This window comes from Podarcis gaigeae (assembly GCF_964106915.1).
Source record: "Podarcis gaigeae genome assembly, chromosome: 10".
Taxonomy (NCBI): Eukaryota; Metazoa; Chordata; class Lepidosauria; order Squamata; family Lacertidae; genus Podarcis; species Podarcis gaigeae.
The window spans coordinates 2752293-2778935 of record NC_139686.1 but is presented as its reverse complement, the minus strand read 5'-3'; the positions used below and the strand labels follow the sequence as shown (position 1 = coordinate 2778935).

The window sequence follows — 26643 nt, the reverse complement described above, 5'->3', positions numbered from 1 at the left end:
AATTCAGAGGGACTGACAGGACCTTGGGGAAGGAGGATCTCCCAGACTCTTCAGGGAGGTCTCTGCTTGCTGCTCCTTCCCTCTTCCCTCCTCCTCTACAATCTCGTAACTAGGCAATTCTTCATTCAGCTGTAATTTGACCCTGTCCCCTTCTCATCTTGTGTCAGGAGCCCAGGCTGCTTGATAACACAGCACACAAGTTATAGTTAGCTTGAAGTTTTATTGCAATACAAACAATTAGCCTCGGACGTCTAACTGAGCTTCCATGTCTTATGAGTCAGTTGACCCTTCTGAAGAGTGCTTCCTGGTTCTGCGGAATATTCTGAACCTATGACCCTTACATTTCTGGGTTTATTTCCTATGTAATACCTTTCTCATATGTCTACTCTTTGGGTTCAGGGGATTTATTGCCACCTCTTCCAGTGAGCAAATGCTACCCCTCCTGCTTTCCAAAGCTGCCTGTGCTTCTTGAGCAAGCTGACTTCTCTCCCTCCCACGCCTAATCTACATTCCATTCCATGTCAGGGGAAGGAGGACTGCTCCCAGCTGTCTGACTGCTTCCACTCATGCTGTGTTTCTCTACTTGGGACAGATGTGTTCATGACATCTAGAAACTGCTGGAGACAAAGGGCAAGGGCGAAGCTTCCCAGTCCCCCTCCTCTTCCAAGAGGAGCCGAGCAGACTGAGGGGACACTCCCCAGCCTTCCTGTTTGGTCCAGTCCCTGACATCACACCCCTATCCAGAGCTCTCCTCCCCCCTTTCTTCCTCCCCCCCACCCCTTCGGTATTGGTCTGTTGGTGTGGTTCCTATGAAACTCCCTTTGCAATTCCAGGGCATTAACATGTTCTGCATATTCCCACGATCTTTCTTTGGGCCCATAACCCTTCCATGCAATCAAGTATTGCAGTCTCTTTCGTGTCATGAGTGAGTCTTCAATCTGCTCTACTTCAAACTCCTCCTCTCCCTCTACCAGAACAGGAAGTGGGGGCGCTTGCCTGGGAGTTTGTTAGGTGTGTGCTAGCACTACTGGGGACAACACGGATCTTTGGAATACACTGTGTATCTTCATTGATACTGGCAATCTGAGTCTGAAAGTACACTTCAAATGGCCCCACCGGCTGAGGATCTAGTTTCCTGCATCTACCTCTCTAGGGCAAATCATGTGTAGACAGCCACACCTGATCCCCCACCTTTAACTCACTACCTGGTTGTCTATGGGCATCTGCTGCTATCTTATACGACTCCTTAGCATGGTCCAAGCATTTCCTTAGCAAACTTCAGATGGCTGTTAAGTCTTCTATGAAGTCCTCTGCTGCTGGTACTGACACGGTGTTGGTCTGTGATGGGAAAGTACATGTATGGTATCTGTAACTGGCATAAAAGGGGGGTCTGCCGAGTTAACGCATGAAGTGCACTGTTGTATGCAAACACTGCCAAGGGCAATTTGGACACCCAATCATCTTGCTGGTAGTTCACATAACACCGGAGGTCCTGCTTAACATGGCGTTAGCCCTTTTCAACTCCCCATTGGTCTCTGGGTGTCAGGCTGAGTGAGGGACACTTCTACCTGGAGTAATGGCATGAGCTTCTTCCAGAACTGCAAGGTGAATTAGGTCCCCCAATCTGAAATCACTTTAAGGGGGAGCCCATGCGAATTAAATACATTTTCTACAAAGAGTTGTGCCATCTCTTGTGTGGTCAGCAGCACAGGGCATGAAGTGAGCCATCTTTGTGAACAAGTCTACCCCCACCCAGATCACTGTCTTCTGCAGTGACTCTGGCAGATCAGTGATGTAGTCCATAGCTACAGCTTCCCATGGTCCTTGTGGTGTGGTTAGTGGTTGAAGCAATACTGCAGGTGCTTCTCTAGGTCTTTTTGCCCACTGACAAACCTCACAGGCTTGGACGCATTCCTTGACCTTCTCCCTCAATCTTGGCCACCAGAATTGCCTCGTCACATGGTATAGCGTTTTGTGCTGCCCAAAGTGTCCCACTGTAGTGTTGTCATGGCACTGATGTAGGATCTTGGCTCGGAGATCTCCTTCTGGAACATAGCGAGCTTCCCCTCTATACAGTAGCCAATCCTTTTCCATGAACCCCTCAGTGTCACCTGCATCTCCCCGCAACACTACTAACTTGCCCTTCGCAAAAGCATCCTCCTGTGTCTTCAACTGGAATTTGGAAACTTCGACAACTGACCCAGCTGCTAGCTGTAACTGCTCTGATTTCAAGATGTGCTGATACACCAGAACTGGCTCATCATCCTGGTACTCCAGCTTCCTGGAAATAGCATCCGCCCTTTGATTCTGACTGCCGGACACATACTGTACTCTAAAGTCGAAGCTGGCAAAGAACAGCGCCCAACAAACCTGCCATTGATTGAGACGTCTCATTGTCTGCCCTTACTCCAGATTTGGATGGCCAGTGCCACCTCCACCTGGTGTTGTGCCCCCTCAAGGAAATGTCTCCACACTTCAAGGGCTTCACGGATAGTCAAAAGTTCCTTTTCCCAAATGGTGTAGTTCTACTTGGAAGAAGTCAGCTTCCTAGAGTGGAAGGCACAAGGGTTTGGTTGCCATCTTGGTCCTCTTGCAGCAGCACACCCCCACTGCTTTGTCAGAGGCATCTGTTTCCACAATCAGCAGCCAGTGAGGGGTAGCATGAACTAGGTACACCTCTGAGGAAAATATGGTTTTGAGCTGCTCAAACGCCTGTTGTGCCTCAGCTGTCCATGGAAGCATTTCTTGCACCTCAAGTAATCCGTAAGAGGTGCTGTGAGTCTTGCAGTAGTTGTTGGCGAACCTCAAGAATCTCTGAAGGTCTTTCTTCATCTTGGGTTCCTGCCTTGACACCACGCTTTGCACCTTAGCTGGATCAATGTGTACCCCCTCTGCTGTGAGGCGGTAATGCAGAAAATCTACCATAGAGACATGGAATTGGCATTTTTCTAACTTAGCATAAAGCCGGTGGAGGTGTTCTCTCAGCCTCTGCAGCACCTCTGCCACATGTCTCATGTGCTGTTCCTGGCTTTCAGAGAAGTTCAAAAGATTATCAAGGTAAATGACCATGAACTTATCCACCAGGCCACTGAGGATGTGGTTGATGAAGGCTTGGAACGTTGCAGTCCCTAACTGAAGCCCAAAGGGCATGACCAGGTATTTGAAGCTGCCATACCTAGTGCAGAACATTGTTTTCCACTCATCTCCCTCCCTCACACAGATCAGGTTATAATAGTTGGTAGAGGATAATGATTAGGAACCATGAGGGCATTGGTCTTCCTATAGTCCATGCATAATCTAAGTTCTGTAGTGTCCTTCATCTTCACAAATAGCCTTGGAAGGTCTGATGAAGCTCTTTACCAGATTCTTCTCTAAAAACTCGCTCAAGGCTGCCATTTCTGTCTTGGACAGGCAGGCACCTATCTTTGGTAACAATATTTTGAAATTTTTCTCAATATAGTGTTGTAAGTTGTCTTGAGCACAAGATGTGGGTTGGAGCAGGTGAAGAAAGACAGAAAGTGTCAGAAGGGTGCAGCAGGACTTTAAAAAAAATGGCTCTGTTTTCTCACTCTAGTTAAAGTGGCAATTACTAAGAAATATTGTGTAACATTGGGGGAGGGTTTTTTTTTTAACAGGAACATAATGCATTTTATATATTTTGGATTCTTAAACATAGAATATCCTTCATCCTTCCCTTCCCTTTTTCTTGTTTTCTTTTTCCACCACTTCCATTTAATGGAAGAAAGATCTGGAGGAATTATGAACATAAGTAGGAGAATATGGCTCTGGATTTGGCCATTTCCCAACACATCTCTCTGAGATTTGGTGAGATGATGGCACAAAAGACACAAAGACCCATTGTCAAATCCCAAGCAGCTTGCTCAAACCATCTCCATTTTATTATTCTATAGAATATCCGATGCGTATCATGGTGGCCTCTAGCCTGGCCCCTCTGCTTTATAATGCCTGCCCCCTACCCCAGCTGCCCCTCTCAATCCTGCTCTCCTGAGGGCACAAGCAGATCGTAGTAGTCTTCGGAGCCAGGGTAGTACCCTGGTAGATCTTCGAACTGGCTTTGAGGTGCCATCTGGGGCCAGGGCTGCTGATATCTATACCCTGACCTGTGGTCAGGCCTTGGGCGCCTCCCATACTTCTCCCTCATCCAGGGAGGGATGGAGGATGTTGTGGTCTTTACCCAGGGAGGAAGCGCCCCACTCCACAGTGGGGGCCTCACCCAGGGAGGCCTGTGCTTTTTGGGCCTGGCTGTGGTAGGTGAAGTCCTGGGTTTGCGCGGTTTTGTGGTCTGCGCCAGCAGCGGGGTGGGTCTGGGAGCTGAGAGCTGCAGCTTAGAGTTCCTTTCGATCCAGCCTAGAAAGTACTGTGTGGAGATGAAGACGCTTGGGAGCTTCGCTGTGCCGCAGTACACGGGTCCGAAACTGGCGACTCCAATCACCCAGTAGCGCTCAGACCTCTCTTCCCTGCACATCAGGGGGCCTCCGCTGTCACCCTGGGAGGGGGAAAAGAAGGTGGTGGAATGAGGTGCAGGCATGATGCTGTGGAGATCAAGGCAGAGGCAAATGGGGTAAGGATACAAGGCTGAGCCATCCTGTCAGGGGGCAGCACAGTACACTAATTTCATTTATTTTCTGCATTTATGGCCACTGGGTGCCACCCCCTTCATCAGGTGAGCCCAAAATCCTGACCTTGGCTCCTGACCGTGGTTCACCTACCTTGCAGATTGCAATGTTTCCTTCTTCGTGTCCAGCACAGATGTTCTGTGTAGGGATCCTCCTGCGCCACCACTTCATACATTTTTTTCTGCTGAAGGTATTCATTGGGGCTTCCTGCATGATATCAGGAGGGGTGAAATCTGTGAGCAGAAAGCAGTGGGGTGGGAATGGAGATAGACAGCTGGACGTCTGACCAGGGGGTGCCCTGCCCGTGAATCCTAACTGGGGCAGGGGAAGGAGAGAGAAAAGGGGGAAACCCCTCAGAGCCACACTGAGAAAGCAGACATGTGGACAAGCCTTAAGACCTGCCTAACAGCTAGCTGCTCTCAGTCAGTGGACCAGCCGTGCTATTTTTCAAGAATTGAGGTGCTGGAACTCACCACAAACACCTTCCTTGGCACCCACCTTAGAGGTGCTGGAACAGAGTTCCAGTGAGTTCTGGCTGAAAAAATCCCTACTAACCATGCTTTTATTTCATAAATAGATACGGTATCCTGAGCCTTCAACCATGAAGATTCCAAAAGTGATAAATACAGAAAAAAAAAACCCAGTATATTTCCAAAGCAAAATAATTACAGGCAAGAACGAGGAAAATCTCCTCCATGCAGAAGAGAGGGGAAGTGAAACAGGGACGGAACACCCCGAAAGAAAACTTCTCCCAACCAGCCCAACCAGAAGCGTTTATTCATTCAGAGCTATAATTTTTGCCATGGTCACTTCCACTTTATTTATTAACGTTCCTCCAACTGGAAGGCCTTGTCCACACTTCCACTCATCCCGTGCCTAGAAAGCATGACTCCGAGTTATCTCAAGTATCTACACAAAATCAGAGAAGTTTGAATGCACCCATTTTGATAATGGAAGTACAAATGGCAATATAGAAAATGGCAAAGAACTGGGGATGAATGGTCTTACAGCAATTTATTATGAAAAGTTTCAGAATGCACACATCGAACCGGTTAATGACACCATGAACAGAATACTGGGCACGGGAATAATTCAGGCCTATTTCTTTACTGAACTGTGATTATAAACTCTTTGCCACAATTTTAGCTAATAGGCTAAAAAAGGGAAGTAATAGTGCCACTGTATTCTGCTCTGGTCAGACCTCACCTGGAGTACTGTGTCCAGTTCTGGGCACCACAGTTCAAGAAGGACACTGACAAACTGGAACGTGTCCAGAGGAGGGCAACCAAAATGGTCAAAGGCCTGGAAACGATGCCTTATGAGGAACGGCTAAGGGAGCTGGGCATGTTTAGCCTGGAGAAGAGGAGGTTAAGGGGTGATATGATAGCCATGTTCAAATATATAAAAGGATGTCACATAGAGGAGGGAGAAAGGTTGTTCTCTGCTGCTCCAGAGAAGCGGGCACGGAGCAATGGTTCCAAACTACAAGAAAGAAGATTCCACCTAAACATTAGGAAGAACTTCCTACAGTAAGAGCTGTTTGACAGTGGAATTTGCTGCCAAGGAGTGTGGTGGAGTCTCCTTCTTTGGAGGTCTTGAAGCAGAGGCTTGACAACCATATGTCAGGAGTGCTCTGATGGTGTTTCCTGCTTGGCAGGGGGTTGGACTCGATGGCCCTTGTGGTCTCTTCCAACTCTAGGATTCTATGATTCTAAAACTCACTTTTTGGCTGCAGGCCGCCCCAGCCGCTGACGTAGCAATGGCCGAACATCAAAACCGGCAGGCTTTTGTCAGGCAGGCAGGCTGGCTGGATGTAGTCGCTGCAGTTGACGGGCTCGTCCATCTCCAGCAAGGCGATGTCTCTATACACCACCTTTCTGCTGTTCAGCTTATTGTCGTACCTCTCGTGTTTCACTAGCGTCCTGATGAAGCGCTGCTCAGCCTCGGGGCCCAGATTGGTGAGCCGGTTGGAGCCAAGAACAACCTTGTACTGGTCTCTGCAGGTGGGGCCAAGAACAGGGATATATGGCTTGTGGGAGGCTATAGGTGCATTCAGAGGTTCAGGGGGGCAGCATGCCCCAGGTGCCATTCCAAAGGGACGGTGACAAAATGCCAACCCCCGATTGGCAGCACCCCTCGGGACATGTGCCACGCCTCCAGGACACGTGCCACGCCCCCATGGGTGGTGCACCATGCCCCTGGGTGGCATGTCACATCCCTGGGGGGGGGAGTGCCACACCCCCAGGATGCATGCCACGCCCCCACGGGCAGCACATCATGTCTTCTGGGACACACACTGCTCCAGGTATCGGAGCAGGTTGCTTTGCTTCTGGGAGGCTGTTCTTGGACTCCCTGATTATCAGAGAAAGGATGGAGAAAAAATCCTCCCTGAAATAGCTAACCAAACTAGAATACAAAAAAGGGAGGTGTGAGGAGGTCAAGGAAACAAGCAAATGAAAGATAGGTTATGGGAAGGTTTGATGTGTTTTTTTAATTGTTTCTATTTTTCTGTTCTTTTTTCTTTTTCTTTTTCTTCTTTATCCTTATTGTGATGTGCTGTTTTGTTTTTGTTGAATATGGTGTTTTTACTTTTTCTTTTTGTAACTTTTAAAACTTTAATAAATATTATTTTTTAAAAAATCCTCCCTCCCTCTCTCATGAGGCTGGAACACCTGGATATCCAGTGAAGCTGACCTCACCTCCAAAAGGATATTGCAGAGCTGGAGAAGGTTCAGAAAAGGACCACCAAAATTATCAGGTGTGTGGAGGGATTTCCCTATGAGGAAAGGCTTCCGTGCTTGGGACTTTTTAGTTTGGAGAAAATGTGGGGAAGAGGTGACATGGTTGAAGGTTGCTGGAACTATGCATGGTGCAGAGAAAGTGGAAAGAGAAATGTTTTCCTCCCTCTCCTGTAGCGCTCGAAGTTGTGGACACCCCATGGAGATTCAGGAGAGACGAATCTTAGCATATAGCTAAGCTGGGGAACCTGCCCCCACGAGAGGCAGCAACGGGCACCAGTTTACGTGGCTTTAAAAGAGGATTGGGCAGATTCTGGGATGGTTATGCTCTTCCTTCACAGTCAGAGGTAGCAATGCTCTCTGTTTTTTTTATTTTAATAATATTTATTGAAGTTTCAAAAAAGTTACAAAAAACAAAAAACAAAAAAGAAAACAAAAAAATACAAAATACAGAAAAATAAAAGCAGTTAAAAACAAATCAATCTTTCCATATCTTGTCTTTCATTTACTTGTTTCCCTGACCTCCTCACACCTCCCTTTTTTGTATTCTAGTTCAATTGGTTATTTGAGCAAATCCTTTCCGTTTTTGCTTTTATCTTAATAATTCATCTTAAAATATTGTAGCTTTACATTCTCACCTGTTAACAATCCATTTTCACATACCCCTTTGTAACACTACTGCTAAAACCACATAACTTCATTCCAGCATCCTTCTAACATTCCTTAATTTTACAGTGTTTCTGTAAATAGTCTTTAAATTTCTTCCAATCTTCTTCTACCGACTCTTCTCCCTGGTCAGAGGTAGCAATGCTCTCTGAAGGCTCCTGCACACTCCTGTTTGTTCCATTTGTTCCCTTTGATTCTATGATTCCCTGTGATTTCTAGACATGGGTCTCAGAGGTTATTTTTTTTATTTGATTTGACTTGATTTGATTTGTATACTACCCTTGATCACAAGATCTCAGGGCGGTCCACTGGATAAAAATCCAAGGTGAAAACACAATAGTCAAAATAGTAAAAAAATAATAACGAAACAATAACTCCGTTCCCACACACATATTTTAAAAACTTGTAGAATATTAATCAGCTTTATAAAACAAAAAAGACAAATGCAAATTAACATGTAATACTTAAGAACAATAAACAACACCCACCCAAGTTAGAACAACACCCCCATTAAAACCACAATTTTAGCACAAGGGGGCTGGCCCATGTCCTCAGTCCTCGTTCCTGTGCCTGGCCGCTTTTCCTGGGGTAACTTGCCATTTACATCTAAATCGGAGCAAGCATGGATTTGCAGAAAACCTGATTGACATTTGTTCTGATTCAGCGATGAACAGTGTGGGAGAAAGGAGAAGCCTCTCAGATTTGTGCCTACAGGTCAAAGGACAAATGGAATTGTGGGTGAGCCCTATAGTTCTATGAATCAAAAGGGGGTGGATCGACCTGAGTGCCCACAGTCACGGAGCTAGCTGCTCTGGCACCCAGAGTGGTGTGCACCCGGGGGGGGGGGGCTGGCATCCCAGGGGTGTGAGGTGAGCGTCCTAGGGGGCGCTGCCCACGCCTAGCATCCTGGGGGTGCGCGTCCCGGGGGTGCACTGCCCGCGATGAGTGTCCCAGGGCGGCAGCATGGTGATGTCACCCCCCTCAGGGATGACACTCAGGGTGGACCACACCCACCGCACCCACCTTGCTCCACCTCTGAGTGCCCAGCCCTCTGAGGTTCCCCATGGGACGCTGGACTAGCTGGACCTTAGTCCTGATCCAGTAGGGCAGTTCCTGGGCTGTAGACTCCACCATCCCAAGAGGACGGCTCTGTGTTCAGACAAACTGCAGTTCCTCCAAGTATCACCTAGAAGGCAGAAGAAGGGACTCTGCTTCCTTGAGATGCCCCCAGGCTGCTGGGCTTGCAGATTCCACAACCCTCCCCAGGAATGGCCTTCTGCTAAGCAGACTTCCCTTTCTGCTTACTTTCCTTTTGGGAAACAGTGGACTGCACTGAGGACCCATTGGGGGCTGATGAGTGAACCTCCGCAGGAATGGACGTAGACTTTCCCTCGTCCTTTTGTCTGGATGCTGACCGTCCAGGGCCACGTCCCTGGAAGAACATTGCTGCCGCCCATAATACGCATCAACTTATGGCTGCTTGCCAAGGGTCGTCTTCCACAGATGCCACTGAAAAAGATAGAGAGCATCACCGGATCATGTGCATGACGTGGGTGGATTGTGCAGCTGGCATAAGAGACTCGGACACGCCTGACTTCCACACTTCCCCCAAAATGCTTTCTTGCAGCAGACAAGCATCTCTTTCTTGACCACCTCAACAGAGTGAAGTACAAAGCTGGAGACACCCATGGGACCAGGTCCCTGTGCACCAGAGATCCCATTCACTGCCCATGAGCTAAGTCAGCTTTGGACAACATGGTGCCCTGCAAATGTCCTTGCCGAAGACAAGGGCTGTTCATTTTTAAGTAGAATTGCTTATTTCACACTGAGATGGAGAATGCTGAAAGGGTTTAACTGGAAGATTCCATTGAAGCACAAGAAGAGCTCTACAAGCACCTCATTGGGTTGGTTGATAATTAACTGCTATTGTTCTCTGCTCGCTAGCGCATGGGTGTTTAACCTTAGGTCACATGAGTAAGGTATTCAATGTGCAAATCACCATCTTGGGGAGTTGGTCTTTGGTTCTTTGTTCCCAGTCAGAGTGGGGGGAATATCATGCAACTCTCCAGGAGATGCATAGCCTTAGGTAGGCGAATGCAGGCTGCAATGGGAGAGAGACACAGTTTTGATTTCTGGAAGAAGTGAGGTTATTAAAGCTATGGTTTCCCCAGTAGTGATGTATGGAAGTGAGAGCTGGACCATCAAGAAGGCTGATCGCCAAAGAATTGATGCTTTTGAATTCTGGTGCTGGAGGAGGCTCTCACTTAAGAGGCCGGGGGCCAGCGCTGTCCGGAAACACTTCTGGGTCACGTGGCCAGCTTGGTTCCCCCCCCCAACAAAAAAACTTCTTCCCTATTTTGTCTTTCCTTACAAAATGCCACCCATCATCCCCAAAGCCTCTTTGGCCCCTTACTCGCAATTGCTGACCGTGGTGTTATGAGTGGGCTGGAATGCAGCAAGGAACAGAACAGAGAGGACCAACCATCTCATCCTTTGGGCAGCTCCCAAGGCTACAAGATCCACCACACCACCTTTTCTTAGAATTCATGACATCATAAAACACATGAATCCAGGTTCTGTCCAGAGAGCATGTGGGCAGCCTGACATCATCACTGCTTTATGCTCCTCCTCCTCCTCTCTCTCTTTTAATTAATATTAACAGAAGCACCAGGGCAAGATGCCAAAATGAGGATAATAATAGTAACAACAATAATAATTTTATTATTTATACCCCACCAATCTGGCTGGGTTTCCCGAACCACTCTGGGCAACTTACAGAATATATAAAACATAATAAAGCAGCAAACGTTAAAAGCTTCCCAATACAGGGCTGCCTTCAGATGTGTTCTAAAAGTTGTATAGTTCTTTATCTCCTTGACATCTGAAGGGAGGGTACTCCATAGCAAGGGTGCCACCACCGAGAAGGCCCTCTGCCTTGTCCCTGGTTCCTGGACTCTGCTCTTTAGCCATGCTGGCATCCTCTTGGCCTGGGTGGTATTTTTTCCTCAAGTGCAACATACATTATAGTTGAGATCCCCTTATTGTGGTTTTGAATAACCCCTAAGTGTTCTGCAGGGATTTTGCCTTTCACCTTCCTTTCTACCAGCTCCCTCATTTTTGAGAAGTCCCTTTCTTTGAAGTCAAACGTGACTACAGTGAACGTACTTGGCCATTGTCCATTACATATATAAATTGAATTTGATAGCACTGTGGTCACTCTTCCCAATTAGTTCAGCAGCACTTTCATCTCTAACCAGATCCTGGCTGTCACTTAAGATAAAGCCCAGAGTTTATGTTCTTCTGGTCAATTCCATTACTAACTGTTCTAAGACAGACATTTAGCCTATCTATAAATGTTAGCTCTTTGCCGTGTTTAGAAGAAATATGCAACCAGTCTAGAACATCTTCTCTTTGATTGTATTTTCCATCTCAAGATCACTGTATATACAGTATATACAGTTTCTGAAAGACCTTTGTATCTTGAGGAGGTTAGAAACGATGCCCAGAAACTGCCATTGAAATTCTACTTAGTATTGATCCAGAGCAGGGACGTGGGTGGCGCTGTGGGTTAAACCACAGAGCCTAGGACTTGCTGATCAGAAGGTCAGTGGTTCGAATCCACGCAACAGGATGAGCTCCCGTTGCTTGGTCCCTGCTCCTGCCACTCTAGCAGTTTGAAAGCACATCAAAGTTCAAGTAGATAAATAGGTACCACTCTGGCGGGAAGGTAAACAGTGTTTCTGTGCGCTGTTCTGGTTCGCCAGAAGCAGCTTAGTCATGCTGGCCACATGACCCAGAAGGTGTATGCTGGCTCCCTCGGCCAGTAAAGTGAGATGAGCACCGCAATCCCAGAGTCGGTCACGACTGGATCAGGGGTCCCTTTACCTTTACCTTTATGGATCCAGAGCAGATTCCAATGTATAGTTAGCAGAGTAACAACTTTAACACATTGCAGGATTTTTTTTTTGATATTTTTTTTTTAAGACCAGATGCAATTGTATTTCATCCAGCAGAGCTTTACTGCTACTGAAGGCAAATGAGCATAATAGTCACAAATCCAATGCAATCAGGATTGGCACTGTCCATAAGAAATCCAGTTGCAGCAGACTTGACCTAAACTTATAATAACTTAAAACTCAAGGGCATGCAGTGCCTGCACCTCTTTCTTGTTGTTGCTAAAAAGTGTGGCACTTATGGTAACAACTTCATGCTGAGTACCATGTCTAGGAAAAAAGCACTGATTGGAAGGGTCATTAAGTCCAACCTCCTGCAATGTAGCCATCTCAACTAAAGCATCCAAGAGCGATGACAGAAAACCTCCAGCTCACCCATCTTGGCTCAGAAACTTCTCGTATTGCCATAGTGTTACTTGCCACCCCACGACCCTTGAACTCCCCATATACGACCCACTGCAACCGCACCAACATATACATTAGAGGAAATTCACACTAAAATGCTGTGATGTGTGTGTCCCCACCTGCCACGAATGAAGAATTCTCAAACTGAGATGGACATGTGGAGAAAGGAACGTGAGACTGCAAAAATGAGGGAATGAAACGGACAGCTCCTCCTACTCATAATCCCATACCAAGCAATAGAATAAGCAGGGAGAGCCAGCTGAGAAAGCACCAATTTATTGCAGATGTGCCCTGCACATTACAGAACAGCTGCCGGGAGACAGCTGGAACCACAAGGTCTTCCCACAAAGGCTTTGGTGTGGATGCACAAGGGCACTGAAATGTCTGGGGTGCATTTGGGAACCCCCTTGCCTCCCTAGTGAGCCCCAGGGGGGCAGAGTCCAGGCAGCGGCATTGGGTCCTCTGGAGCAGATTGATCTCAGAAGCGAGCTTTGCCCCTACATGCAACGCTTGCCTGTTTCCTGCCCCATCCCTCCAGCAATTTCCATGGCTTGGCAAAAAAGCGCATATGTGTGTGTGTCTGTATCTCTATGTACTTAAAAGATAACCATTTTGTCCCGGGAAGACGGCTTGCGAGATCTGATTTCATGTGCAGTAAGGGAAGGGGAACCGAGCTGACGGCTGCAGCAGCTTGTACAGGATTAGTTTGAAAAGGGGAGGGCAGGGCAGCTGAGTGGCCAGGGGCCGGGATGGACTGTCCGGCTACTTGACTGGCCTGTTCTTCCTAATGTTCCAGTAGTAAGTCCCCACCCAAGAAGGCTTACCAAAGGTCCACTTCTGTGTGAGCCTGGTCCTGGGGGGAGGCTGGGTCACCTGTATGTTCCACGAAGGGTATTGCTGCACAGTGTATTGTGGGTAGGTTCTGGGGGGTGGCCTAGTCAGCACCCACATATTCCACGCTGGCCGGGCCGGAGCCACGGTCCACGTCTGGGTCCAGCCGTAGGACCCCCAGGGTGGCTGGGTTTGCACAGGCTGCAGGGGGGGTTCGGTCTCGGCTGGCGGTTGCTGCCAAAGGGGAGGGGGGGTCGTCACAACAGGCTGGGTGTAAGCCCAGTTCTCAAACTGCTGGATTTCGTTGGGGGACGCCGGCCGCTGCCTGGTGGTTTTCTTCCAAGGATTGGCAAAGGTCTCAAGCGGCATCTGGATGTAGGGGCCCGTGGGCCACCACACCTGGGAAGTTGAGCTCTGGGGCGGGGGTGGGGGTGGGGCCATCGTTGTAGGTTTACCCACAAAGCCACCCTGGAAGAAGTCCTCCTTGGTCGACCACTTTATCCAGTCGAGGAAGTGCTGTGTGGATGTGTAGATGCCCGGCTTCTGTGCCTTGGCACAGCCCGTCCCCCAGCTGGTGACTCCGATGACCCAGAAGCGCTCGGACCTCATTTCCCGGCACATGAGGGGGCCTCCGCTGTCACCCTGAGGCAGGAAGAAAAGACGGGAGATGAGTGAAGAGGGTGCAGCTGCACTCAGGAGAATTGGGTTGCACATCCACCAGCAGCAGCACCAAGGAGCTCTCATGACAACCACAAAGGGTGGAGGCATCCCTCATCTTGCATGCAAGAGAGACGGGGTCACACAAAAAGCAGGGCTTCTGCAGATGGGCAGAGAATATCGCGCCTCAGCTCTATTTCAGCAGTGAGGTGGAATTCTGGGAAGGGCAGAGCAAAAGTGAGCCATACGACCGCTAGAAGCCACTTTGCACTAAATCAGCCTGTTGCTCCAATTAGCTCAGAACTGTCTATGTTGATTGGCAGCACCTTTCCAGGGTCTGAGGTCTCATTCACTCTTCCTTTCTGCCCCGCTCTTTCCAGGCGCTCTTTCCATGTTTTAAAGCTCTGAATCTGAGGGCGGATCTACACTCATGGTTTCAAATGTTAAGGAATGACTCTGAAAATGTATATGGACACATGATGTTCCGCTTTTAAAATTCACAATGTGTTATTAAGGCGTGGCACCAAAGGGCAAAGCAGAGCAACCAGCAGCAGGAAGACTGCATTTTGATGAAAAAGACCAAGGTAAAAAAACCCCACCACTTTAATTAACAAGTATGCCTTGTGGCATTTTAGAACGACATATCTAATAATGTTGTAATAACTTTAAACAGGTCAGTGTAGATCCAGCCTAAGTGTCTTTTTTGCCCCATGAAAACCTGCTCTTTAGCACTCTATTGAAGCAAACATCAATTTGGGTTTTCCAAGGATTGTGTTTGCTTTCGCTGTGCTTTCCAGAATGGGGCTTTGGAGCAAAAAATAAACAAAAGGGGTGATCAGACACAGAGCTTTAAAGCACAGACCTGTGCCTGGAAAGAGCTGAAGAAAGGTAATTGTGGATAAGTCCCCAGGCAGAGAAGCCCAAACCTGAGACCTTCTGCATGTAATGGAGATTCATTGGACCAATGTTCTGACTTGGGATAAGGCAGCTTCCAATGCCAAAAAGATGAATAATCTGGGAGCAAGAGGACTCTGTGGTGGGACAGGCAAACCTTGTAGGATGGGGAATTCTGAGGGACAGCCAAGCACGTCTTCTGGAGCAGGTGAGAGAGAGCCCCGAATGAGATTTACCCGCCTTTCCCTCCTTGCTGAGAGCCGCAGTGTGGTGTAGTGGTCAGACTAGGACCTGGGAGAGACCAGGGTTCAAATCTCCACTCAGCCAGGAAGCTCACTGGGTGAGCTTAGGGGGGTGTCACTGCCTCTCAGCCCAACCTGCCTCGCAGGGTTGTCATGGGGATTAAATGAGGAGGGAGAGAACCACGTCTGACACCTGAATCTCCTTGGAGGGAAAGGCAGGAAGATAATAACATATTGAAAATCACGGGCGCTGTCTGAATATGGGACGGAAGGGGGATTTCCCTGGGTGGGACAGAGTTAGGCCATTCTTCCAAGAGGAGGGCACTTCGCTCGTCCTGCCCCTCCCCCCCCCGCTTGCCTCCCTCCCTGGAGAAGCAGCCTCTGGCATTGCGCCACTGCGTACCTGGCAGCTGTCAATGCCCCCTTGCTCATGCCCAGCACAGATGTTGTTGGGGTGGATGCGCTTATTGTACCAGCCGGTGCTGTTGCAGATGTGGGAAGGGATGAGGTTGACTTTGGCCTCTTGCAGGACGTCCGAGGTCACGCCTGGCTCTGCAAGCAGGAAGTCTCGCTTTAGCATCTCGCCTCGGGACGCAACCTGGCTTCCAAGTCAATACAACTGATCCGGAAACTTTCTGAACCAGCTCTCACCAACCCCCCCGGTGCCCTCCAGGTGGTTTTGGGCTATGATTCCCACTGGCCCCTCTTATCAGCTGGGAGGTCCTACAGCCTCTGGAGAAGCAATATCCGCTTCCCAGTCCTGCCATCATTGGCCATCTCGATGCATCCCTTAGTAGGTAGGAATATAGCCACCCACCCACCCTACCCGGTCCAGGAGCTGGGTGAATCACATTTTTTTTAGTTTAGGGACTCCCAGTACATCTAAGAGGTGGCTGGTCTCTGGTTATGTACGCGTAGGGTAGCAGATGTGGTGTCCTCCCACCAGGTGTTGCCAGGCAACGCTTCCCCTGTGAGACCCTCTTTGATGTACATCCCACCCCAGGACTCTCACTTGACACATCTGTCACTCCCCAGCCGCTGACATAGCAATGCGTCAGAGACATCACATCCACGTCCATGTCAGGCAAGCAGGCCGGCTGGATGTAGTCGCTGCAGTTGAACGGCGCGCTCATCTCCATCAAGGCGATGTCGTTGAGGTTTATCCGTTGGATATACTGCGGGTGTACGATCAGGTCCTTGATGGTGCGTGCCTGGGCGTTGGGGCCAGGGTCAGAAAGCTGGTTGGCTCCCATCACCAGCTTCCATTGATCGAGAAACCTGTAGCAGAGAAAGATGGAAAACTGGCCCACCAAGGGGGAAGAAAGAGGTTCTCTTTGAACCGTGTGCCATTCATATATGATTTGGGGGAGAGGTTCAGGAACCCCATGAAAAGCGGTTAGACTGAATGGTATTGCAGGTGTCTCTGAGTTTCCAAGGATGGTGTGAGGGAGGGACTATTTTAAATTCTTGTTGTTGTTGTTGTTGTTGTTGTTACTATTCATTTATTTATTACGTTTCTATGCCACCCTTCACCGGAGGACGACAGGGCAGTTTACAATATAAAAACACAAAAATACAAAACATAATAAGAAACGAAACAATACCCACCACAGTTTAAAAGGCCACAAATTGTTTAATTAGCCAGAGGCCTGAGAGAAGGGGAACATTTTTGCCTGGTGCCTAAAGATATGTGATGATGGCGCCAGGCGAGCCTCCCTGGGAAGAGCATCCCACAAGTGGGGAGCCATCACAGAAAAGGCCCTGTTCTCGTGTTGCTGCCCTCTAGGTAGCTGGGGAAATATTCATATAATATAATGTCATATATAATTGTTATATAATATAATGTATATGCTATTTATTATCTCAGTCAGTAGAGCATGAGACTCGTAATCTCAGCATCATGGTTTTGAGGATGAACAATTCCTGCATTTCAGGGGGTTGGACTAGATGATCCTCCTGGTCTCTTCCAACTCTACAGTTCTATGATTCTGTGACTTGAACAAGGAAATTCCTGGCTGCCTGCAGCACTGTTCAGGGCATTTTATGGAGAGAGATAAGTACCATGAGCGTGGCACCCAAATAATAACGATAACAATGACCATCGCTTTAGCTGTTATTATGGTTATTAACCTCTGTACAAGCAGTGCATGTAGGGCACTATGCTTTCAGGGTGGCTAGCAGAATAGATCATAAGCAATCATTGCAATGCACCCATTAATTCCCATATGGAATTAATGATACAAAACAGTTTATAAAACCACAGGGTTCAGACGAGGCTTAGGTACCCCATAGACTTAAACTAGGTTAATGCTAATTTCACCTCCCCTCGGAACTGTAATGAGGTGACAAAATCTGTATCGTGTCAGCACTTGCCACTCTGGTGCCCTCCAAATGTTTTGGACTACAACTATCCTGAAACACCCATTAATTCCTGGCTGAGGAAGGTCATAAACTTGGGGCTTTCTGGCACACACCTCACTGTACCAATTTTTAAATTCTAGAACTTCGTAGCTAGAAACCTGCGTTTCTTTTTTCCTCCTCCATCCCAACCCCCTTTCCTTTTGTGCCATGCCTTTCAGATATGAAGGAGGGAGCCATCTTTCTGCTGCTTGTTGCCTCCCCGACCCCCTTTTTTTGGCTGTGGTGAGGGGCAAAAATCTTTTAAAGGATGAAATGAGCTATAATGATCTCTGGTAGGCAAGCAGCCTGATAAGCAACAATGTCTCTCTGACATTATGTAGGTTTATTTACAAGAAAAACACATCCGGAGCATGGCTTCCCACCTGTTCATATTAATAGTAGTTGATCAGTCTGAATCACCGTCCCTCTCCCAACAGGAAGGACGCCAAAATCCTGCCTTTCTTTCCCTTCTCTTCCCTTCCATTGTTCTCTGAGCCCCTCCAGTCTCCTAGTACAGGGACTTCTAGTACTGCCTCCTCCTCAGTCCCAGATGACGCAGCCTCAGACTCTGGCTTATCTGCTGGCTGCCTGGCAACGCTCTGGCCGCCTTCCAACTCTCCCTCTTCTTGAGAGCAAACAGCGTCTTCCCTGGGAAGGAGGGGGGCTGGACTCTGGACTCTGACAGCCAGCTCTCATCTGCATAGATAGCCCCTTGCTCACTTAGCTCAATTTCTGAGGCTGACTCTTCCACTGTGCTCTAGGGGGCCATGTTCCTGACATGAGCTCCACAGCTCAGCCGGCATTACATCTGCCAGGCTGAATGATCTGCAGGGACAGCACATCTGGAGACTCTGCAGCAAAGCCCCCCACCCCTTGCCGCATGCAGCTGCCCCCTGGTACCCTGCTCACCTTCTGTCTAAGAAGCAGTGCGCTGCAGTGAGGACCCAGCGAGAGCTGATGAGTGAGCCTCCACAGGTGTGCCTGTAGCCCTGGTTGGATGGGACCTGGATGCTGACGAGCCAGGGCCATGTCCCGGGGAGAGCCTGTGTGCCTCCGATAATCCGAACTGAGCCACCATGGCTGGGTGCCAACGGACGTCTCCCGCAGACTCCACTGGAAAGGGACACAAAGCATGGGCAGCCCACACATGCCATGTGTGACAGGTGAGAGGCACACAAGACTTAGGAAAGCAGAGCGGCCCTCCCTGAAAAGTCCTCCTTCTGCCACAGAAACCCGCCCAAGCCAAGCCTTTGCCAGAGGCCCTTTCCCAAGAAACCCCACCTTGGGATGCAAGGCAGGTGACCTTGTGGGAAAAGGACTTCTCTGTGATGGCACCTGAGTTGTTGTTGACATTGGTCTGTCTCAAGAGACAATGGGGTGCACCTCCGGGGGTGAAGTAAAACCACTGTATTAATAGGACCGAAGAAGAAGAGGAAGAGTTTTGGATTTGATATCCCGCTTGATCACTACCCAAAGGAGTCTCAAAGTGGCTGACATTCTCCTTTCCCTTCCTCCCCCACAACAAACCCTTTGTGAGGTGAGTGGGGCTGAGAGACTTCAAAGAAGTGTGACTGGCCCAAGGTCACCCAGCAGCTGCATGTGGAGGAGCGGGGAAGCGGACCCGGTTCACCAGATTACGAGTCTACCGCTCTTAACCACTACACCACACTGGCTCGAAGTGACCTCCCGGGGATCAAGCCTGGGCAATGTGTCTGGAGGTCCTGGGCTGCCCAGACGACAAGACCCCCTTCTTGGCCTCATTGATGTGGTCCAAAGGAGAGCAGAGCAAGATGTTTGGCACCAGTTAGGCTGCAGGAGTTGCCGGAAGGAGGCATACAAGACGCCATCCAACCACCTTAGGGACTCCACTCCAGATTTGTATAGGGTTTACTCCTGAGCCTTTTGGTTTAGGACCAGAGTTTTTCTTCTCCTCTATGGGCTCCCTTCCCAGGTGGATGAGCACTACATTTCCGAGCACAATTCAAAGTGTTGGTTCTGACCTTTAAAACCCTAAACGGCCTCGGTCCAGTATACTTGAAGGAGCGTCTCCACCTCCATCATTCTGCCCAGACACTGAGGTCCAGTGCTGAGGGCCTTCTGGTGGTTCCCTTGCTGTGAGAAGCCAGGTTACAGGGGACCTTCTCGGGCCTTCTCGGTAGTGGCACCCGCCCTGTGGAAAGCCCTCCCACCAGATGTCAAAGAGAAAAACAACTATCTGATTTTTAGAAGACATCTGAAGGCAGCCCTGTTTAGGGAAGCTTTTAATGTTTAATAGGTTACTGTATTTTAGTGTTTTGCTGGAAGCCACCCAGAGTGGCTGGGGAAACCCAGCCAGATGGGTGGGGTACAAATAATAAATTATTATTATCATCATCATCAGTGGAATTTGCTGCCAAATGCTGACAGTGGAATTTGCTGCCAAGGAGTGTGGTGGAGTCTCCTTCTTTGGAGGTCTTTAAGCAGAGGCTTGACAACCATATGTCAGGAGTGCTCTGATGGTGTTTCCTGCTTGGCGGGGGTTGGACTAGATGGCCCTTGGTGTCTCTTCCAACTCTAGGATTCTATGGTTCTATGATCACCACCTGCCCCTCGCTTCCCTCTCCAGCATGTGCAGAAACTGCTTTCTGACCATTGGACCCACTCTTGGTTTCTTCTGCTCCATCTGCTGGAATCTGTCTTCACATGCAGGGGAAGCCCCTAACTCACCCAAGCTGTAAGAACATGGCAACATAAGACGAGCCTGCAGGATCAGGCCAAGGACCCCTCCATTCCAGCATCATGTTCTTACAGTGGCCGGCCAGATGCCCGTGGTAAACCAGAAAGCAGGATTCAGTTATGCAACTCCCTCCCTAGATGTGTTTGCCTGGTGCCCTGCAGCCCATGTCTAATCGCACCTACTCAGTAGTAAGTCCCATTGAGTTCAGTGGGGCTTACATCCAAGTAAGTGTGGTTAGGATTGCAGGCATGTTCTTGGCTGGAACACAGCTGAAAGGCACAGGGGTTGGCAGAACAACAAGAAGGATCTCAAAAAGGAGATTCACTTCATTAAAAGTGATCTAAATATCTGGCGCTGGTGGCGCTGTGGGTTAAACCACAGAGCCTAGGACTTGCCAATCAGAAGGTTGGCAGTTCAAATCCCCATGACAGGGTGAGCTCCCATTGTTCGGTCCCTGCTCCTGCCAACCTAGCAGTTCAAAAGCGCGTCAAAGTGCAAGTAGATGAATAGCTACCGCTCCGGCAGGAAGGTAAACGGCGTTTCCGTGCACTGCTCTGTTTCACCAGAAGCAGCTTAGTCCTGCTGGCCACATGACTTGGAAGCTATACGCCTTCTCCCTCCGCCAATAAAGCGAGATGAGCACTGCAACCCCAGAGTTGTCCGCGACTGGACCTAATGGTCAGGGGTCCCTTTACCTTTACCTTTAAATGTCTTACTTAGGGCTCATTTACACTTCCGTTTGCCCTGCTCCTTTCCTCCAGGGAAACCCATGGTGTAAATGGCGACTCACAAAAAAGACGATTGCCGATTGCTCTAGGCTAATCCACACTTCCGCTTCTGCCATGCTTAGAAAACATGGGGCTAAGAGGCTTTCCTCTTGTCCCACTGCTTTTTCCTAGGGAAAGGTGCTCTTGAGCACACAGTCGGAGGAGAGGGACGTTGAGTATAATTGTTTAATTAAATTGTTTAATTAAATTTCCATTAAAATGGAAAATAACTCTGTATGCGTGCTGCTAAATACAGAGCATGGAAACTTCCACTGCAGCTAAACAAAGGACTTGCATAATTAACTTTGAATGTATCTCTGCTACTCTGTCCCAAAGTGTTTAACTTTTGGATCCCATGGGGTGTATGCAATTAGTATTCACTTGCAAACCTACATTTCGTGGGAGTTGGGTCCTTGTTCTCTCTCAAGCACCGTGGAAGAAAAGACGTGAGGTGATTCTCTCTAGGAAAACACAACCTCCAGCTGTAATGGGGCTGTGGGAGAGGCACGGCTTTGTTTTCCACTCTGGAAGAAGTAATTTTATATTTCCAAGGTGCTGTACCTGTGCTTGGTCAAGCATGTGATATCATGCAACGATTTGGATGTAACTTACTTTGTTTTTGTGTCTGTTTTGGAAAAAGTTCTATTAGCAAAGCTTAGGAACCATATTTTTGGACTGGGCAATTTTTAGTCGAAGAAGAGTGTGTTGTATTCATCCAATTACTTTCTTATGTGCAATACAAATAACTGCAATAAGAGTGATTCAGATTCCACCCTGGTTGCCATTTGTTCTAATCTATCACTAAAGAGCGGGTTTTCCATGGGAAAGGAGTGGGGGAAGAGGAAGACTGCTTGGACTCCTACATTTTAGGCACGGGGAAAGTGGAAGTGTGGGTGAACCCTAAATGTAAGGAGGCCAGGAAAGACCAGCCAGGGACAGAGGCAGGGGAGAAAGTGTCTGCAGCAGCTGCAATGTAACCTGATACGAAAGCCAAAGGCGGGGGTTGGTGTCCACCACAACAGGTGCCTGTCTGAGCAGAAGGGCTGGGGCTCTCATCTCCCTCCCTCCTTCCCACTGGATTCTGATGCCACTTACCTGCAAGGTTCACCTAGAGCATGTTCAGAGAAGAATACGGAAAGGACCAAAAGAGGAAGAGGAAGCCACTTCATCCTACATGTCTCGACAGGTGGCAGCTTCCGCCGCCTGTTCCCTTTGCTCATGTGACATCACAAACCATGCGCTTCTGGAGCCCCAGCCAATCAGCACGAGGTGGAAGAGCCTGCCATTCTCTTTCAGCGGAATGGAAGAGGGTCTCCCATGGATGTTCTGTGAGGGGCCAGCCTGAGGCAGGGTTGGCCGGGCAACGCAGCAGAACAACCCCTGGCTCTCCTCTTGCAGCATAGCCGTTGTAACCCAAGAGTATTGTCCTCAAGAAAGGATTGGATTCAGGAGCAGAAGACTCCAGGTTCAATCCCCACTGCCATCTCCAGATGTGGAGAGCTGCTGCCAGTCTGTGCAGACAATACTAAACTAGGTGGACCATTGGTCCAACTAGGTATAAGGCAGTTCTGTATGTGCAACATATTCTGTTCAAATCATGGGTTGGGCAGGGGGTGGGAATCCTCATCCAACAGGGGTTGTTTGTGGCGTTTGAAATGATTTTTATTGGTTTCAATGGGTCTCCTGTGGCCAAGCCAACAATGGCAACTCTAGACCATCTGCAAAGCTTAGCAAGTTTGCACATAGCTTTTTGTCTGCTCATGTGGTGGGCAAGAGCTACAAAGAGGTGTAGCAACACTTATCTCATTGTCACCCCATTTGACGCAGTCTCCAGTCTCTGCTACTCCTTTGCAATCTGGAGGTAGAGGATGGATGGCAGCTAACAGATTGAGGCTGAATCCTGACAAGATAGAAGTACTGTTTTGGGGAACAGGGGACAGGCTGGTGGGGGGGACTTCCTGGTCCTGAATGGGGCAACTGTGCCCCTGAAGGACCAGGTGCACAGCCTGGGAGTCATTTTGGACTCACAGCTGTCCATGGAGGCGCAGGTCAGTTCTGCATCCAGGGCAGCTGTCTACCAGTTCCATCTGGTGTGCAGGCTGAGACCCTCCCTGCCCACAGACTGTCTCGCCAGAGTGGTGCATGCTCTGGTTATCTCCCACTTGGACTACTGCCATGTGCTTTATGTGGCTTTGAAGGTGACCCGGAAACTGCAACTAATCCAGAATGTAGCAGGATCTAATCCAGGATCACAACTAATCCAGGATCACAGGAAGCGGCCGCCGGGACCATATGACACCGGTCCTGAAAGACCTACAGTGTCTCCCAGTATGTTTCCGAGCAGAATTCAAAGTTTTGGTGCTGACCTTTAAAGCCCTAAACGGCCTTGGCCCAGTAGACCTGAAGGAGCATCTCCACCCCCATCGCTCAGCCTGGACACCGAGGTCCAGCTCTGAGGGCCTTCTGGTGGTTCCCTCACTGTGAGAAGTGATACTACAGGGAACCAGGCAGAGGGCCTTCTCGGTGGTGGCACCCATCCTGTGAAATGCCCTCCCACCAGATGTCAAGGAGATAAGAAACTGCCTAATTTTTAGAAGACATCTGAAGGCAGCCCTGTTTAGGGAAGTTTTAATGTTTGATGAATTATTCAATCAATCAATTTCCTTTATTCGACCGATAGTCAGAAATAAAACACAGAAATAGGACTTCCGGGCTGGCGCCATCGCCGAATGGCGGACTCCCTCCGAGCTCCGGAGGGAGCCTGCTCGGCAGGGGCTGGGTCCTACCGCACCGGCGATGCGGGGACCCTTAAAAACCACGGCCACGGAGGCCGTGGACATGGAGACTCGGCTGGCACCGCTAGCGCCCTCCCGACTCGTGAAGGAGCCTTTTTAAAGGCTACGGATCGGGTGCCGGGGAGAAGCGTGGTGCTTTGAGTCCTCTGCTATCCCTGCCGAGCGAAGCCGCATGCCATCCGGCGGACTTCTTCCATTGAGAATTCGGACTTTTAACAACAACCCGTGAGTAATTTGGAAACCGGGTTTAAAAGGAGAAAAAAAAAAGAATTTTTTTTCGGATTTGATACGAGCGGGGGGGGATCCAAAAAGGAAGTCAGTCCCCCTCCCTACCGTAAACCTTCCAAAACAAGGACTGGGAAACCAAGGTCCAAAAAGAATTGTATTGCTGATAAAAACTAAGAATTCCACGATGGGAAATTACAAGAACTGTGCTGGAGGAAGAATTGAGGGAGAGGGAAAACGCAACCCCCCCCCTGGGAACCGGGGTGATTGAGGAGAGAGCCTGGTGAAAAGCGAAGGAGATTTTGACAGCTGTCAAAGTAGCTGTCAAAGTCGGAAATTCAAAGAGGACTTTAATACGAGGACTTTGCTGGTTAAATTTTGTTACAATTAGTTACAACTCGTTAAAACTTGGATACAAAATGGCGAAAACATGGATAACAATTGGACTTTTGGACTAGAGAAAACAAAGTTACAATAATCCCCCTAGAGGAGCTTCATTAATGCCCCCTAGAGGGACATTACAAAGAAGGTCGTAAGTGGAAAAATACCATCGGAATTTTACAGGACTGGTTATCTTCTGGGAAAGCTGCAAAACGGAAACAATATTGTGTCTACAGGGTGTTCAGCTAAAGGAGACAATAGAATTTTCTATTGAAGAAAGGAAGGGACTGAATGCAAGTTTTTGTTCCTGAATAACAATAACCCCTGCAGACTTACTAAATTTCTGAACTAGAACGTTTTAGCAGCGGAACAAGAGGAAACTGGACTACAACTTGGAAAGAACAATAGGGGGAGCGTTATTAAAGATTTGATGCTAAATGGTTTAAAAATAATTATAAAAATAATTATAAAAAGAAAAAGCCAGCAAGGAGTTGGGGGGAAAATGTGATTTATGGACTTTAAAAATTCCAGGCAGACAACATGGATTGGTGGTCAGGGGGAAACTAAACCGGGGACGGGGGGGGGGGGGAGAAATAGAATCCAAAGGCTTGTCAACTATTTTCTGAATTGGTTTTCTTTTACTTACTACACTTTCTATTTTTCATTTTCTTATATTTTTATTGTGTGGGGTGTCTTTATCATTAAAAAAAGGGGAAATTGTGGAATGGAAAGGGGTGGGCCCTGGGGAAAGAACTTTTGTTTTGTTAGTAAGGGTATTGATGGGGATTGTACAAAATTAAATTTAAATTCGACTAATGGTTTAAACAAATTAAGTTTTAATTAGAACTGAGAGCTTGTGGAGCCAACAATATGATAGGGGAATATGGTAGGGGTGGGGGAAAGAGGGAGTCCCGGAAAGTGGGTGTATGAAAATAAGGCTTTGAATGTACTTTAATCTTTTCTTTCTGTATTTTTGAAAATCTTAATAAATATTATTTAAAAAAAAAAAGAAATAAAACACAGAAATAAAACACAATACAGAATTATGAACTAAAACATCATGAACTAAAACATCATAGGGGTACATGAATAAGGTAGGGCCACAGCACTAAACCTCTCACAGATAACCCACATCAAGGCATTCAATTGTACGTTTCCGACGCTTGAGTGCCAGGAAAAGGAATTTAGCCACTGACAAAGTTGTTTTCCTAGAAGACTTATTTAGCAGATATGCTGTCTGCTTTCCTCTTTGTCGGGGACTAAGCTGGGGTAAGTATGGGGTTATAAGATACTGTCTTAAATCGTTGTAGAAGGGACAGCGTTGGGGGACACCCAACGCACAATGGCATAATCTCTGGTCATATGGGACTCCTCCATATCTTCCCTTCAGAACCGCCGAGTCAAGAACATTCAGCCTAGCTGCGGTAAATAGTCTGCGGTTTGATGAATTATTGTACTTAAATATTTTTCTGGAAGCCGCCCAGAGTGACTGGGAAAACCCAGCCAGATGGGTGGAGTATAAATAATAAATTATTATTATTCATTGTCATCAACATCAACATCATCCTTAAGCTATGAGATCCTGGCCCTGTCCTGCCAGCCCGTGGCACGGGTTATGGGGTCACATGGCAGTTTACTTCTGCCAGGAGTACTCCTTTTCCTGGCACAGCTAAGTTCTGGTGAGGCATCAGGGCCAAGTCCAGGGAGCATCTTGTTGCAGTGCTTCTGCCAAAAACATGGGACTCTCTGAGGCCTCATCCACACTTCGGCCTGTCCTGTGTTTTCAAGGCCCAGGTCCAAGAGGTTTTCATTTGCTCTGCTCTTTGCCTGGGAAAACCCACTGTTGAATCAGAACGAACGCCACTCCACAGAAAATCCAATTTGCGTTTATTCTGATTCAGCAGTAAACAATGGGTTTTTCCCCAGTGAAAGCAGCAAGACAAGCAGAATTGTGGGCAAGATCTCAGACTATCAGATTGTCGGTTGATTTAATATGAGTTTTATTTTCTCTTGTGTTTCCTCTGTTTTTAAGCTGCTTTGGAAACCCATGTAGAAAAGGAGGGCATAAATTAAATAAACTGAGCTGAGCCAAACATGACTCTGGTGTGTTCTTTACATGTCTGAACTATTGATCAAAAGAGACTGCAACACCCCACCCTGAAATGTTCATCATGTTGTACCCGCGTTCTATGCAAGACGAAAAAGTGGATGGAATTCCTTGTTTTGTGTTCTACCCTCTAGATTTTATAATCAACAGCAGAGTAATTAAAACCAAACATTCCTAAATACTACCAGAAAAGAACATGCCAAAGAGAAAGAGAAAGGCTTGTGGTACC

The 26643-nt window shown here is 48.1% G+C and overlaps 2 protein-coding genes across 3 annotated transcripts; both read right to left on the bottom strand.

Moving 5' to 3' along the window:
• Positions 1 to 3877: 3877 nt before the first annotated feature.
• On the bottom strand, positions 3878 to 10599 carry LOC310826124 (acrosin-like). Of its 2 annotated transcripts, XM_083700770.1 has the most exons (6): positions 10455 to 10562; positions 10041 to 10142; positions 9347 to 9550; positions 6360 to 6634; positions 4731 to 4870; positions 3878 to 4507 (listed from the first exon to the last, which is right to left on the bottom strand). In XM_083700770.1, the coding sequence occupies exons 3-6, from the start codon at positions 9505 to 9507 to the stop codon at positions 3992 to 3994; spliced, it is 1092 nt and encodes a 363-aa protein (XP_083556896.1). In that variant the 5' UTR covers positions 9508 to 9550; positions 10041 to 10142; positions 10455 to 10562; the 3' UTR covers positions 3878 to 3991. The 2 variants fall into 2 exon arrangements, with proteins under 2 accessions (XP_083556896.1, XP_083556895.1); XM_083700769.1 differs by lacking the exon at positions 10041 to 10142 and having other exon boundaries at positions 10455 to 10599.
• Positions 10600 to 12659: 2060 nt separating this feature from the next.
• On the bottom strand, positions 12660 to 22140 carry LOC310826087 (acrosin-like). The gene is made up of 5 exons (XM_083700651.1): positions 22002 to 22140; positions 18333 to 18536; positions 16036 to 16301; positions 15427 to 15575; positions 12660 to 13872 (listed from the first exon to the last, which is right to left on the bottom strand). The coding sequence occupies exons 1-5, from the start codon at positions 22124 to 22126 to the stop codon at positions 13162 to 13164; spliced, it is 1455 nt and encodes a 484-aa protein (XP_083556777.1). The 5' UTR covers positions 22127 to 22140; the 3' UTR covers positions 12660 to 13161.
• Positions 22141 to 26643: the final 4503 nt, after the last annotated feature.

Bases quoted from the DNA above. Each gene is read 5' to 3' on its own strand.
- LOC310826087 (XM_083700651.1), bottom strand. From the start codon at position 22,126: ATGAGCAAAGGGAACAGGCGGCGGAAGCTGCCACCTGTCGAGACATGT. The intron at 18,537-22,001 runs GTAAGTGGCATC...GTCCCTTTCCAG, and splicing joins GCTCTAGGTGAACCTTGCAG to TGGAGTCTGCGGGAGACGTC. The intron at 16,302-18,332 runs GTGAGCAGGGTA...TCTCTGCTACAG, and splicing joins CACTGCTTCTTAGACAGAAG to GTTTCTCGATCAATGGAAGC.
- LOC310826124 (XM_083700769.1), bottom strand. From the start codon at position 10,531: ATGAGATGGTTGGTCCTCTCTGTTCTGTTCCTTGCTGCATTCCAGCCC. The intron at 9,551-10,454 runs GTAAGGGGCCAA...TATCTTTTTCAG, and splicing joins ACCACGGTCAGCAATTGCGA to TGGCATCTGTGGAAGACGAC. The intron at 4,871-6,359 runs GTGAGTTTTAGA...TTCTGCTCACAG, and splicing joins GGGCGGCCTGCAGCCAAAAA to ATTTCACCCCTCCTGATATC.